Here is a 16,457-nt window from a genome sequence, read left to right as displayed (position 1 = left end):
CCGATTCTGTGTCTCCCTCTCTCTCTGCCCCTCCCCCGTTCATGCTCTGTCTCTCTCTGTCCCAAAAATAAATAAACGTTGAAAAAAAAATTAAAAAAAAAAACAAAACACAGACCACAAAAGTAAAGCATCAAGATAAACTGGAAGTCATGGCTTCAGAGATCTTTGAAATGGTTTTTGCTAAATTGAAAGGGTTTGCCAATAGAAATTTAGAAATTCTGGGCGCTACAATCAGTGGAAATAAAAAGAGCAACAAGAGGTACTGGGAAAGTGAAAGTATCAACATTTGTACAAACACACATGAAAGACAATTGCAGTCTGCTTTATATGTGCATGCAAAGAAAGTATCAAGTACTATTTTGAAGGCTATGCAAACGGAATTAAATGTGAGCTTGCCAAATTTTGAAACAGGTATGACCAAACCACTACAGGAGAAAGAAATGCTTAAGAATCTAGTCAATTTAATTTTAGATGCAGGGCATCCACATAAGTTTAATGAAACTGAACCAGAAGAGCAAGGCATTGAAAATTACAGATACAGGCCAACCTATAGAAATTTTCTTCCTGGAGGAGCTGACCCAGAATCTTATCTAGAAGATCTTGCAGATACAGAGAAAGAAAGTGCTGGAGAAGAAAGACCATCAGAAGAAACTAAATCAGAATCTCTTAAGCAATGGTACCTAGAAAGAACATTTAAAAAAATTGAAGTAGAACTCAAAGAGCCAGGAAAGTCCCCAGTTGTGCCCATTATAAGAAATATTTTGAATGAAATTTTTCAGAATCACTTAATTGATCAATTAAATGTGCTTACTCTCTCCCAGTCTCATTTATGGGACATTCCTCATGCTGGCAGTAAGCCATTTGCTCAAAAATCAATTCAGTCTGTGGATAAAAGAATGGATCTTTTAGTGTCTGAAGCAGATGTAACTGTTGTTGTAGGTAATATTGTTAGAACCATACTTAAAAAACTTTATTCTGCAGCCATGACAGATAGAAATGCAAATGAAAATAGATATAACACTATCACCTGCTTGGCAAATATCTCTTTTCCTGAACATTACAGTGGGGAAAAGGCCTCTGTTCATTCTACCACACTGGACAGAAATCCAGGTACATTTCAGTCCACACTCAGTAGTGGTAAAATAACCAAAATGAATGTAGTTGAAGATATTATACAGTCAGTATTAACAAATCTAGAAATGTTTGCTACTTCCAAAGTAAAAGCTCTCTTTTGTCCTCATATCAATCTCACAGTTCCAATAGCTTTGCCTCTACAGCATGATGAGACTGCTTTAAGCCAACCATGGCTATCAACCAAAGATTCATATTCTGATGATGAATGTTCCTGTTGCTCAGTGGATCATAACAAGTCTGGAGAGACCACCTCAATATGTCACCCGACTGCCTGTAAATTAAATAGATATGCAACAGAAGTGGCTAGACTAATTTTACAAGGAATCAAACAGAAGTTAGATAAAGAAATGGAAAATCCATTCTTAGCTCATAATATTGCGGTTTCTGACAGGAACCCAAGTCAGACTGTCAACACAGTGTTAAGTATTATGTCTACTAAAGGTAAATATGAAAAAAACACATTTGACAGAGCAATTGATCTAAGTTGGCCAGAAGATATTGTTGAAAGGCTGTTCAATAAAAGCAATTATCGAAAAAAACTTCAACTTCAAATACTAGATACCATTGAGGGTATCTTAAGTGACATTTGCGAGAAAACACTAGATGAGAATAATGTCCTACTTGCTGAATCCACTCTTAATAAATGTAATACAAGTGAGAAACTTTTAGAAGCAAACTCTGAAACAAACGCCAAGTGTGCAAATAAGGCTGTTCCAATGCTTTTAGTTCCTAAGTCTTGTGTCGCTATGATTTACAGTGATATGGTGAATACTGTTCTTCAAAGTCTCACTTCTGCTATCATGCTTGGTGTAAATGCAAAGGATTCTATTTCTCCAAAATTGCCCCTGATGTTTTCTGGTGTATGTCCCAAATCAGAGCATCAACAATCTCCTGTTATGGACCCAGTGAATGAAGGGAAAAGGGAGCTACATCCATTTGCAAGAAAGGGAAGAGATGTACAGCTGAAATCAGTCTACTCTGATGACAATCAGACAACTGTACTTAAAAAACAAGATGCCAAGAAATATGCTTCTGACCCATGTGAAGAAAATGCTCACTTCATTACTAAGACCATTTTGAATAGATTAAAATCTTTTGCCACAGAAAGAATAGATTTTCTACTTACTCTTGATAGACTAGAGAAAAACCATATGTTTTCCCAGAACTTACAAATTATAAACAAAACAACAGTCTATTTCTTGAAGCAAACCAAATGCCATCAGATGTGAGTATCCCAAAAATCTCAACAGCCATAACCATTCTTGGTCAAGATGTCACAGATTACACATTTGCTAAATATAGGGAAAAACATAGACCTCCAATTCATATATCACAAGGTAGTCTTAGGGAATATGCCGACATAATTGCAAGTACCATTTTGATGCTTATAAAAAATGACATAGATTTAGAAATCCAAAAGATGTATTCATATCCAAACAATACCTCATTCCAAGAAACCATAATTGTGAGTGAAACTGTCAACAACATCTTCAATAGTTTACATGATAAAATATCTTTTTTTTTTTTTTTAATTTTTTTTTTTTTAACATTTATTTATTTTTGAGACAGAGAGAGACAGAGCATGAACGGGGGAGGGGCAGAGAGAGAGGGAGACACAGAATCGGAAGCAGGCTCCAGGCTCCGAGCCATCAGCCCAGAGCCTGACGCGGGGCTCGAACCCACGGACCGCGAGATCCTGACCTGAGCCGAAGTCGGACGCTCAACCGACTGAGCCACCCAGGCGCCCCATGATAAAATATCTTTAAAGGCAAATAGGCTTTACTCACAGCAGAACCCTAATCTATTTACACAACTAGCTGTACAAAATGAAATATTGCCTGGTCAAAGAAAGATGGAAGACAACACTGAACTATCTCTTTTTTCAAAATACCCACATCAAAACCAAACTCTATCAGAAGCAGAAAACCTGAGAAGGGTTTTGGAAGAGATATTTAAAAATGGAGAATCTAGACAGGAAAAAACTGCTTTGTTAAATGCAATTAATGAAATTTTAAAGAAGGTATATCAGAGGGTAATGGAAGACATAGGCCATTGCCCTCCATGTAATGAACTCCCCCACTTTACATCTGATTCTAAAATTAAAACATCAATAGCAGCACACAAAAAACCCTTGCAGTCATATATAAGCAGTATTGCAAATGACATAGTAGAAAGTGTTTTTGGAAAAATGTTCTCAATAGTTATGACATCCTTATATGAAAACAATAAGGTCAGGGGAGAACTGGAAGCATCTGGCAGTGATGAATTACTGGTGAATCCATCATACTTTCAAGACTTGAAACAAGCAGAAAGAAGTGTTCCCCCCGAACATGTGATACTGCAAGTTTGCCCTTCTACAGGCATTAGAAGCATGACTTCTTTGGAAAACACCTTACTGCAAACTTCTCCATTGCAAGTGGGTGAAGAATTGGCCCAAAAGGTTCTCAAAAAGATCACAAATTTTGTTTTACAAAACCTAGAAGAGAATTTGTCCCCTAAAGATCAATCTGATGAAATGCAATCTCTGAGGCCATGCAGTTCTAAAGCTAGTTCCAAAGGCAGCCCTAATGCGAGTTTTAAAACACACTTTAAAGCAAAATCAAAAGTTCTCTCTTTGCCTAAATTTGGAACAAAACCACACCTAGAACCTAGTGGTGCTAAAGCCAAAAACAAGACCAAGTTAAGTCCTAGAGAGAAGACTTTAAGAGGCAGTCAGTCCAATACTGGCATTGGTCTGCCATACCTGCTATCAACAGGGGATGCTAAAAACTCCTTAGTGAGAAAAAAACTCCCCACTGCAGAACTAAAAATGTATGCCAAGGATATAGTAAGCAATATTCTGGAAACAATTGTAAGTGAATTTCAAAAGATGAGGCAAAATAGACTAATGGTAAATATAAACACTTTAACTTCTGATCAAATCTTGACAGCAAGCAAAATAGTTAATGCAGTTTTGCAAGGATTATATGCTACAAAGAACAACAAGTTGGCCAGCCAAACAAAAGGCTCCTACTCACATGATCTCAAACTTTCACAGACGAATTTTAGGGCAATCTCTCTTGCAAATCCAGAAGCCCATTTGTCTTTGGAGAATGTTTCTTCGCAGCTAGAGAAAGTCTTTCCTAAAGAAGATATTTTTAAACAAATGCTTGGTAAATGGCAAACAGAATCAAATGACATAGAAAATGAAAAATATAAGCTATTGATGATAGCTGAGACTGTTTTGAATGAAATTTCAATGAAAACAAAAGAATTAGAACAATCTGTTTCACTTTTAAATTTGTCATCTCTTGATGCTTGTGAAAGCAGGTACAACTTTAAAAAAGCTGCCTTTAGAACTGCAGGTTCCCAAGTACAAATTAACATATTTGGTCAGGAAATTGTTAAAAAGCTATTTGAAAAATTAGAGGTGTACTTCATGACTCAGATGTTCATAACAGATGGTGAAGAGATGCTAGAAAGCAAGAAAGAAACTACTACTAGAAATCAAGGTGGCTCCTTAACAACAAACATCCTCAACAGTGTACCAACATATAACACAAAGTTGAAACACAAAATATTTGGGGGTTCTAGCCACCAAATTGCTCAAGAGATCATGGAAGGGGTTCTGAACACCTTAGAATCATTTGCAGACCTACAGTTTAAACATATCTCTACATATGCTTTTTCTGAAATTGTGAAAATACCTATTGAAAACTTTTTTGCTGTCCAACAGAAGCCATTAATGAAAACGATATTGCCCAAGTTACAACAACTTAATATGTTTCCTGATGAATCTAAATCAAGTAGTATGATCTCCCAGGAGAACATGAAGACGACCCTTCGACAGCTTCACTCATTCCATTCAGAGCTGCTTACTTATACTGCTAATACTGTCAATAACATGCTTGGTATAATTAAGAACAAGCTAGACAAAGAAAAATGCCAAATGTAACCATCTTCAAGTCAGATTATCAGCACACTGATGGACCAGTGTACTCATTTCTATGAATCTATGATAATAAGCCATCCAAAGGAAAATCTCCAATTAGCTGAAAATGCCAACACTGCCAATTGGCACAGGTTTGTAACTGGGATGGGAATGTTCACTTCAAAGTCAAAGGGAGTTAGCTGTGGGGATGATCTTCCACAAATCCCTGGCTTGTATTTTTATTCAGAGGAAGATAGAAAAGTAAAGGATAAGATTTCCTCAAATCTATCTTCATATGTCAGATACTCTGCAGGTGATACACCTAAATCCAGAAAGCCATTGGAAGGGCTTGAATCAGAACTTAAGCCATTATATTCTAGAAGTGAAGGCCAAGGCCTCAGCCATTTTGATCAAGCCACGAAAGGAAACAGCTCTCTCCCAGAAGGCAGCATCTTACAAAAACCATCTCAGAAATCTGGTGACTCTGTGCAAGCAGCACCAGAGCACTCCACATCCTTCATAGAAATGGAAGAAGGTGAAAATCAAAGAGTTCATCACTGTGAGTTCCCAAAAACAGTTGTTAAGCTAAACCAAAAACAGACAACCATTTCTCCACCCAAAATATGTGTAGCTGAAGAAAATATTGTCAATACGATGCTGTTGAGTTATGGCCTCTCAAGTCAAACCCCACAAACTAATGAAAGTATAGAAACAATGAAGCCATTTTTTGTATCAAAGGAAAAGCCTTTGTCTCTAATGTCTGAAGAACAAAAGGATAATAAAAGCCTGCTTAAAATATGGGAAAAAAGAATCAGCTCTAAAACCAAAGAAGAAAACAGAAGCCTTATAGCAAGTGTAGACAATTTCACTTTACTGGAAAAATGGAAAGATAAGTACCAAATATTAGAAAAAATAGCACCTCTTGAAGAGGCTGAAGTCATTGCTTTTGCAGATCAAGAACTGGGACCACAGGAAATCCATTTAGTAGCAAGATATGTTACTACAGCTGTGGTCACACATTTCAAGAACTTTGAAGCCAGAGGTGAGTGAGGAATGACTTATAAAGAATTGGCATCATTTTAGAAAAAAAAATCCATGAGTTTTGTTTCACTTCTCACATCCAAGAAGCTGCATCCGTTGCTTCTCTGAAAGTAATTTTGGATTTGAGGTGGCTGATTGTGTGTTTTTCAACTGGTCAGTATGCTAAAAGGAAAAAAAATGTTGACACATTTACATAATTTTTATTTGGAGGAGTGTTGTGCAGTTTTCACTATCAACAGATGAAACTAAATGGGCATAATTTAAAGTGATATATTTTGTTGGGCATGAGGTATCACTAGGACACGATGAAACCAGTTGTCTTTCTTGGGATATACAGTTGCTCTAAAGGCAAATTCCCAAACATAAGTTCAAAGAGGGTTTTTCTTTTTATGTGTTTTTTTAAAAGAATGATTTCTTAAATTATAGTCAGACTTTCCATACATAGACTGTAATGATCCAACTTATTTTTGATATATACAGTTAGTCTTTGCAATTATTGATGATAGAGTTTACAAGAACAGTGGCATCAAACTTGTTCTGTTCATGTGCCACTGTTCTTACTTAAGCTCTTTTTTAAGTACAATACTCTAAACCCATGCTTACAAATAGGATATATGCACTCCCTTTTTATGAATGCTTACATGCATATTTTTGGGTTGAACCATATAAAATAGCCATTTTTGTGTGTCAAAAACTGTCAAATATCAGCAGTTTCATTCAGTTCAATTTACTGTATACTATAGAGTCCCAAACTGGATAATTAGCTGAACAGCTGAAAATGTTTTCAAGAATAATATGAGGTCTCTAGTTATCACTGGAATCACTCTAGGGCATTGCACCTAAAGTTGAAAATCATTTCTCTGCCCCAAGATTTCCAAAAGCTAGAAATATGTTTATACAAGAAAGAAACAAACACTTACAGATCTGAATTCTGTTTGGCCATTTTCTTAACTTCCTGGTGGAAGTAAAGTCCCACATGTGGGAAATAGAGATTTGAATAAAACTCAGTTCCTTCCTTGACTAGGTTTTTCTATTTCTTGAGTGAGGTACCCCCAAGGTAAAATTCGTGTATAAAATATTGTTAGTATTTTGAATGCTCAACATTTTCCCTTAATGCATGTTAAAAATAGTAATGTTTTCTATTTTAAGGTCCTCTTGATGAAAAAGTATCTATTGTTTCCACACCGTTAAGGAAAAAATATGAATCAAAGCAGCCTCTAAAAGACATTAACTATGATTCTTCACTTTATCAATTTTGTGAACATCTCACTGAACTGGTTATTTCCTATATAATTTCAAGCATTTATGACTGTACTGAAGATGGTGAAACAAAGCAGAAATCACTGGAAAACCAAGATGCAGCATTTAGTAAGGTTATTCTAGTTCATTCACAAGTGTTTGCAAGTTGGTCAATTTCTGTCAGAGGACTTGCTTTAAACATTTCTGAAATCATTATTCAAATCCTTATTAATAGTGACATTTTAAAGGAAGACATTATACAAGTGGTTTCTGTGAAAACAAAATATATTTACTGCCCAAGAGTAGCTGCGGCTGACTTCGGTGATCTCTTTCAGGATCTCTTAATAGGAGTGATCCATGTTCTGTCCAAAGAAATAGGAATAAAGCATCAGCATGGCAACAGAGGAAGAAACAAGCCACTCTCCATGCTTAAAAGCCATAGTTTGCCCATTTGCAACAAAACCAAAACTATGAAAAGACAGACAGGCCCCAGAGGTTGGGAGTCAGCTCCTACTCAACAAATTAATCAGCTAGCACAGAAAAATAAACTAAACTCACTGGCATGTAAGTTAGCCACTCTGGCTGGTAGCCTAAAAACTCATGGATCCAAGGAGGTAGTCAATAAAATTTTCAATATTGTTTTCAATTTGTTTTTGCCAGATGAATGCCCAAATTGGGACATGAATTCCAATAAAATACCAAGAAAAAATGTTCCTATCTTCAAATAATCAGCAAAGCCTTAGAATACCTAGAAATAACCCAGGACTCTCCCCCAAATCAGCTTTTCTTCTGAATGTTGTATGTGAGAAACTTATTAGAATACTTTTGGAAGAATGTACAGCCAACAACTTCCTTACAGATAGCCCTCCTTCTGATGAAATTTCAGTAGAAGGTCAACTGTTCAACATACTACAAAATGTAGAGGATTATTGCAGGGAAACTATGGACTCTGGTTCACCATTTGAAGAATATGACATGTCAGACCTTTTGGAAGATCTGGCAGAAATAAATCAAGAATCTATGCTTAGTATTACTTCCCATACCTTGGTAAAATCCTTAATAGAAAAACTGTCATGTGGTATACATCAACCTCCCAGAAGTCCACTTTTTACAAGCAAGAATTTAACGTATAGTACTAGAGAAAGACTCCCTAGCTTCCCCAAAGGAAAAAGGCCAGAATTAAAAGAATCAAGACTGGGTAAACACTCTGTAAGATTCGTGAGTTATGACAGCAAGCCTTTGACAGAACCACTGAATAATCCCAGGGTGATACATTCCAAAACACAAGTCCAATTTTGTAAGCAATTTTCAGGAAAATTCTCTCCTCTACCTCCTCTTCAAAGACCAGGTAAAAAAAGAATTGAATGCAACAGCCATTCTTAACATGAAACATCCAGAATGCATGTACACAGGGGTTTACTCTGCCACATTTCTGGAGGAAATAATTGCAGACATTTTCCTTAATCTCTCTACCTCATTGCAGGGCAAAAATGTAAACATCACTGAAACTCAGCTCAATGAGATAAATATATTAGATGTCAACTCTGTAGTGAATGAATTTAACAATGCTCGAATCACTGTTTTACAGGATGTTGAAGAAAGGATATATTTTCCATCAATCAATAAAGAAACTGTTAGAAAGATTGTTGACTCAGTTAATAATGATGTTTCATGGGAATATGCATTACAAGTTACCAGTGGCCATCATCTGACACATGCTACCACCTCAATAGCAGAACAGATAACTAATGGCATATTGAAAAAGAGTGTAGACTACCAGCTCCCATTGTGCTTTGTAGGAAAGATCATGCTTAATTCATATTACCCTCTTAAAGCTGAAAATATATTGCAGAAACTTCAAAACAACCTGAGAGAACTTAATTACCAAGGTCAACATTCAGCGGGCTATACTACCATATTATCACACTCATTTTTAGAAGATGTCATCAGAAAGCTATTATTTCAGCTCATTTCTCCACCCTGCAAGGCTTCTTGCTTTGGAAAGAAGTATTTAATGACTTCAGATTTTAATGAGATGCCCACCTGTATAATAAATAAGGTTTTGTTAGCCATTTCAAAGCATAAGATTTGGCTCACTAAATATGATTGTCAACATCTATATACAGAAAAAAACCTTCAAAATATGGTGGAGTCTGTTTATAATAATGTTTTACAAATATCTGACTCTCTTGTGTCAATACAGAAAAATATAGTAAGCCAAAGCCCAGTTATGCTTGACCGAATGGCCAGTCTCATTATTCAAGAGATTATTGACAATCATCTTCAACCTTTTTTGTGTGGAGAGAGCTTACCTTGTTCAATGACTCCATTGGATGAAATATCAAATATGGTTAAAGGGGTTCTCATTGAGGTCACAGAGTCACATAGACCTCTGAAGCCATCACTAGGTATGGACTTTTATCCTAATGCATTTGTAGAAGATATTGTTGCCGGACTATTATCAAAGGTCTTTAATCCAAAATATAACACTGAATATGAACTGGATAAAATGACCCAAAAAGTAGTAAACTCAATAAATAACCATTTTAACCAAGCTAAAATCTGCATTCTTCATGATGACCAAAAACAGTCTTTCCCCACTGTAGATATAGACACTGTGGATAAACTCATCAATTCAGTTTATGAGGATGTTCTGAAACAGCATGGGCTAGCCCCTGAGGTTGACAATGAAGAACTCAAAAGCAGTGATATTTTTGCAGAAAATGTTGCCAATTTAATTGTGGATGCTATTTCTGATTATCTTTTTCACCCACTGTTTTCTGGGGATTTGTCAGCTTCTTCCTATGCTACTTTAACAGCAGAGAACATTATTCAGAACATCTTTAGTGACAGCAGTGAAACTACCAAGTCAAGCCAGCATCTATCTCCATCTAACACCTTGCTGCCATACACATTTTTAGAAGCCATAATTAGAGTACTGTTATCTAGAATCTTTCCTTCTACATCTAACATGGTTCCATGCAGTGAAACTCCAAAAGGTAGATTAGGAATTAATTGCAGTGAAATCTCTTCAAAGCTAATCAGTGATATTAGGATGAAAATTTCCCAACATGAAATTCGATTTTCAAAAGATGAAGAAACCGAATCTACTTATTCAGAGGATGATGCTCAGCATCTTGCTGATTCTGTATTAAGAAATATCTTGCAAAATTCTGGGTCTAAAGAAGCAGTTGAGCATGATATCACAAACAGTAACAATGTTCTTATTGACAGATTAGCAGGTTTTATCATTAAAAATATGTCAGCAGCATCTCCATCCATTTGTGTATGAAAAGTCATTACTTCCTCCATCATATACACATTTTGATGATATGAGAAAGCAGCATGTTTTTGTTGGTGTTTACTCCTCAGCCTTTTTGGAAGATGTAATCACTGGGGTTTTAAGCAAAATATTCCACAGGGTGTTAGGTATTGTGCAAACAAACTCAATAAGAGATTCAGGAAAAGAACTGTTGGCAACAGCTGAAAAACTCATATATTTGATAACGGAAGAATTCTCAAAAGCTCAAGTTAGCATCCTAGAAAATGCAAAGGAACAATTGTGTTTGCCACCAGTACACAGAGACATAGTGATCAAAGTTATTGACACAGTGTATAGCAAAGTTTTACAAGAATATGAACTGGGACCTGATAAAGGCTTTCTTGAGGATACAAAAACATTGGCTGAAAGGGTAACTAAAATTATACTGGCTGAAGTTTTTGATTTCCAAATTCATCCAGATTTTATAGCAAAGCTGCCTTTTAAATCATATTCAAGACTCAATGCTGATGTTTTGATAAAGAGAGTTCATTATGCTATTAGTAAATCAAGACCCCGAAGACAGACCTCTACAACATATACCACTGTATTATCACATACACATTTGGAAAAAATAGTCACTCAGGTTTTATCTCAGATAAATCCATTGAACTGCAGTGCAGAAGACCCGGATTTTTTGCAGTCAGACTTCAGCAATGCATTTGTGAGGCTGATTGGTGAAACTATGTCAATAATTTCTAAACATGCAATATGCATTATTAAACATGGAAATGAAAAACAAAATGTGACTTCAAAGAAAGACATCCAGGCTATGGTTGAGGCCATTTACACTGATATTTCTCATTCAAGTCTATACCAATCTCTTACAAAAGATAAAGAAGGCATGAATAATATACCTATTACAAAAATAGCAAGTTATATAATAAAAGAAATATTTAACCATCATTTTGAGTCATTTTTTTTTAATTTTTTTTTTCAACGTTTATCCATTTTTGGGACAGAGAGAGACAGAGCATGAATGGGGGAGGGGCAGAGAGAGAGGGAGACACAGAATCGGAAACAGGCTCCAGGCTCTGAGCCATCAGCCCAGAGCCTGACGCGGGGCTCGAACTCACGGACCGCGAGATCGTGACCTGGCTGAAGTCGGACGCTTAACCGACTGCGCCACCCAGGCGCCCCATTTTGAGTCATTTTTATCTGGAGATAAAACTTTTCCTTCAGGTATAGTGGGTCAAACTTATCAACAGAGAGCAACAGATCCTGAACAAAGAGAATTATTGTTTATTGTGAATTCAGCTGTCTTTTTAGAGGATGTAATTTCTGAGCTTTTATGCAGAATCCTCTATGTATTCTCACATAATGTCTTGGCTGCTGAGAACCCATGTAAAGCAAAAGCCAACATAACTAACATTGTTACAACATTAGTAAAATCAATTGTGCTGGAATTCACCATGTCAGAAATTTTAGTTGCAGATCACTTGGATGAAAAACTGTATTTTTCAGAAGGATATAAAGAAATGGTTAAAAAAACTGTCAGCCTAATTTACAAAAAAATATTAGATGATTATAAATCTCTGATTCATATTTATAGAGCTATACAAAGTGATGCTGTTAGTTTTGGGGAAAAAATAGGTTATTTGCTACTAGAAGAAATTTATGATTATCAAGTGGAGTCATTAGTTTTGGGAGAATTAGCAGCTTATTCCTATTCCTCCCTCCAAGATGAGAACATCATCAGAAATGTGCTTGACACCATCAACAATGATAGCCATGTTGTGCCATCATGTATGACTGTATTTCCATGCTCCCCTTTAGAAGATATTATTTACAAGCTTCTAGCACATATATTCCCTTCATTTGAGAGTGAAACTGAACTAAATGAGAAAGAGGTGCCACCAGATTATGAGTTTGTGAATGCAGCTTCAAAACTGACTGATAAAATTATAACAGAAATTTCTGAACATGAAATTAGACTTGCCACAGGAGAGGAGCATGTGGAAAGTATGCAGTTAGGGGCAACTGAGAACTTTATTGACTCCATATGTAATAATATTATGAAAAAAATTAAATTAGAAGATGAAACACAGAGCAATACATGCAAAAAGGGAGACTCATTCCTCAAGATAATAGCTGGTTTTATTATGAAAGAAATTGTGGACCACCATCTGCAGCCATTTTTACATGATGAAGAATCACCTCCCTATGACTTACCCAAAAATGACCACATCATTGAACTCTTAGAACTTGATAAAGTAAACAAACAGTCCTTCCCACAGACTTCTGTGTATTCTGCTACATTTTTGGAAGATGTCATAATTGACCTTGTTCACAAATTTTATACTCTCCCAAGTATTGCTGAAAACCCTAAGGACAAAGAGATACCAGAAGAAGACCTCATGGGCATGGCTATAAAATTTGCAAATGCCCTGATTGGGGAATTTCGGAAAAGTAAGATTAAAGTCCTAGCAAATGCTGGAGAAATGTTTTCTTTTCCACCAATAGATAAAGAGACAGTCAATAAAGTATCTGATTCTGTATACAATGAGGTGATGGAAATGTATGGATCTAACAATGTTCAGAAAGATGATGGAAGTAACATTGTTATAGAGATGATAGCTGCTTTAGCCAAAAAGGCAATCTCTGCTTTCAAGATTCAACCCCTTTTTTCAGGAGACTGGTCTTCCACCTTCTTTTCATTTCTAAATGTGGATAACATCATCCAAAGAGTTCAACACCTACCATATAATAACTTTACAAAAATAAACAGAAGCTTGAAGAACCACCCAGTTTCTTCACTAAAACAGTTATCTACACTTACTTCTCTGACTTCAGGCCTGAAAGATGTAATGGACACTTTGGAAATAGGTAGAGGAGCACTTCATGGAAAGGGGAATTTCAAAAAGGAGGACACATCTATGAAAATAGGCAGCATCCATGAGCCAACCTGTACCACTATACCTAGCATTATGAAGGGTGAATTAACTACCCTAGCATCAGGGTTAGTTGGAGGTGTGGCAAATAAAAAGAAAGGGGTTCTAAGAAAATCCCCAAACCCCCTACATGATAAAGCAGCATATGTAACTCAAGAGGATGGCAAAAATTTTGCCCAGCCTGCCTTAACAAATTCAGCTAAAGAGAATGTTCCTGCAAAAGAGGAAGAGAATGAGAAAACTAAAGATAAAGAGATTAAAAGTAAACCAGACAGTCCATCAGAAAATAACCCCAGGTTTTTTCCTGCTAACTTTTTAGAAAATGTTATCTCTGAAATAGTTAACAGATTGATTTTTAATTCCTCACTGGGTACAGATGCTGCATGTCAAAATGTAACCAATAATGTAAATCAAGCTGAGGTCTATGACACAGCTATGAAACTCATTGATTCTCTGTTAAAAGAGTTTTCAGATGCTCAAATTAAAGTATTAAGCCCAGGTCAGGTTGGTCAGTTCCTACCATCTGCAGATAAAGTTTCATCTGTTCACAATGTACCTCTCAGGCAAAAAGAGCCATCTGTGGATAAAGCACCTCCCCAGAAAAAAAATGGCACCTGAAACTAAAACACCTTTTTCTGATGAGGCACCTTCAGTGGCTAACATACCATCAAGTGATAAAATGTTGGTCAATAAGATTGTTCACTCCTCTATATGCAATATTTTGCAGGAATATAGATCTCAAGACTCCATTTATAAGGACATAAATAGCAATGGTGAAAATTTAGTAAGAAAGCTAGCTAATGCAGTAATAGAAGAAATTTTGCAGCATCAGCTCAACTTGCTACTTTATGATGAGGTTCCAGCTGCAGCATGTTTGCCTCTAGAATCTAAGCAGGTTATGATAAAGGTCCATAACGTAGTCCAAACAGCCTGCAAAGAATGTCAAACATCATCACCATATACCATAATGCTACCTTGCAAATTTTTAGAAAGTATAATTTCTTCTCTCCTATCAAAAATTTTCTCAACAGTATCCAATGCTAAAACAGGAATATCTGAAGATAATTTGTACGCAGAACTGGATTTCCTTCAAATGAAGTTAGTAGGTACAATTATGGCAGAGATCTCCAAAGATGAAGATATGATTGAACAGTGTGTAGAATCCTTACATCCTAATGATGAAATTATTCAATTGGTTGTTCAGACAATTTATAATAATCTATTGCCACAGTTTGGATCTCAAGAGAGCATACAAAATTGTGTCAGCAGTGGTTGCAAAATCCTTTCAGAAACCATAGTTAATTTAGTTATACAGGAAGTGGCTGGCAACCAGTTGCAGAACTATTTTTCTGGAGAGCTAACACCACATCAATGTATAGAAGTTGACAATGTTGTTGAAAATATCCTTAAAGATGTTATCCAAACCACTGAAGTTCCCCAGCCTCAGCCATCATGGGCTTACAAACTGCCTTTTAACATAATAGAAGAGGTTTGCTGTAATTTTTTTGTCAAAGCTTTTATCTATGTTTCCAAAACTGGATAAGAAACAAAACAATTCTCTAAATGCTGAAATGCAAACAATAATCTCAAAAATCTTAAACTCATTCCAAGAACATCTCTCTAAAAATCAAATTATTATCGTGCCACAGGCCAAAGAATCACCCACTGTATCTTTAGCAGATAGTACAACTATCGAAAAAGTGGTTACTTCTGTCTATAACAGTGTTTTAAGGCGCTCTGGCTCTCATATTTCAGTGTATAAAGATTTAATAGGTAAGAGCAATGTTCTCTCTGATATAATAGGATTTTTAATGGTGAAGGAAATTTCCAATTCAGAATTTCATCCTCAAGTAGAAGGAGAAACATCAAGTCCAGAGTTGGTTCTGGAAGCTGTCAAAATTATGGAAAAAGTGGTTAAGATTATTGATGGCCTCAAGTCAAGGAAAAAGCCTTCAACCAAAAAAGAGACTGTGTTAGATGCCAGGTTTTTAGAGGAAACCCTGGCCTTGTTCTTGGCTAAACTAATAAAGTTGCCAAGTGCCTCAGGCAAAAATGCTAAAGAATTATCAAAGTCTGAGGTAAATAAAATTGCATCTCAATTGACAAAATCTGTGACAGCTGAAATTTCCAGAAATAATATTAGTGTTGTAGCTACTAATCCTGAAGAAAACTTTTTAAATCCATAAAGTATAGAAATTATTTCTCAGATGGTCGATTCTATTTATAATCATGTACTACAACAATCTGGAACACATGAAGAACTTTATTATGACATGACAGGTACAAACAATGTCTTCTCTAAACAGGTAGCTTCTTTAATCATCAGTAAAGTTTCCAGTTGTCCATTAGAAACAATTAGCCTACAAGATTCACAGGCTGATCTCTTTGGCGATTTGGATGTTGGTCGAATTGTTGAAAAGGTGCATGACCATGGTGTTAAAAGAGGGCCTGAGCTAGAGCAAAAAGAATTAGGTCAAGATTTAAGCAAAGAGGAACTTCCAATTAAAATAATTCCTCACCGTGGGAAACAACCAATCAATATTGATCCAGACATTGTTGCAGAACACTTAGAAGTCATTTCTATAAAAACACAACCTCTTGAGAGACTGCAGATGGAGTGTTTAACTAGAACTGGACATAGCATTGAAGCACTGAGAAGAATGGCAATAAGTGGGAGGAGTCACTCAGTGGACACACCTGATGCAGGAAAGGGAAAGAAAGAAAGACGCATCTCATTGGATGAAGGGGGACGACTGAATATAAAGCCATTAGAGGTAAGTGCTAAACACAATGGTGAAAAGAAATGAGTAGTTACTGAGACCTGGTTGTCTTGTGATTTCCTTCCTCAGGTAGGTCTATGGGAATGCATTTGTAAAATACGGTCAATTTTCTCTTGTCCAGCCCAGTAGAATTGGACATTGAT

The 16,457-nt window shown here is 36.2% G+C and overlaps 1 protein-coding gene across 1 annotated transcript in view; it reads left to right on the top strand.

Annotated features, from left to right (window-relative positions):
• The window catches only part of LOC122477145 (fibrous sheath-interacting protein 2-like), a 77,410-nt gene that overhangs the window by 43,629 nt on the left and 17,324 nt on the right, over window positions 1–16,457 (top strand). The window contains 10 exon segments of the mRNA XM_043570016.1: window positions 92–2,265; window positions 2,268–2,644; window positions 2,891–6,086; window positions 7,235–8,022; window positions 8,024–8,668; window positions 8,670–10,579; window positions 10,581–11,560; window positions 11,796–14,133; window positions 14,135–15,026; window positions 15,028–16,308. Of these exon segments, the coding sequence (XP_043425951.1) occupies window positions 92–2,265; window positions 2,268–2,644; window positions 2,891–6,086; window positions 7,235–8,022; window positions 8,024–8,668; window positions 8,670–10,579; window positions 10,581–11,560; window positions 11,796–14,133; window positions 14,135–15,026; window positions 15,028–16,308 (14,581 nt within the window).

This window comes from Prionailurus bengalensis, chromosome X (genome assembly GCF_016509475.1).
Source record: "Prionailurus bengalensis isolate Pbe53 chromosome X, Fcat_Pben_1.1_paternal_pri, whole genome shotgun sequence".
NCBI lineage: Eukaryota > Metazoa > Chordata > Mammalia > Carnivora > Felidae > Prionailurus > Prionailurus bengalensis.
Note: the sequence above shows the minus strand (reverse complement) of the source record. Positions and strands in the feature narration are given on the sequence as shown.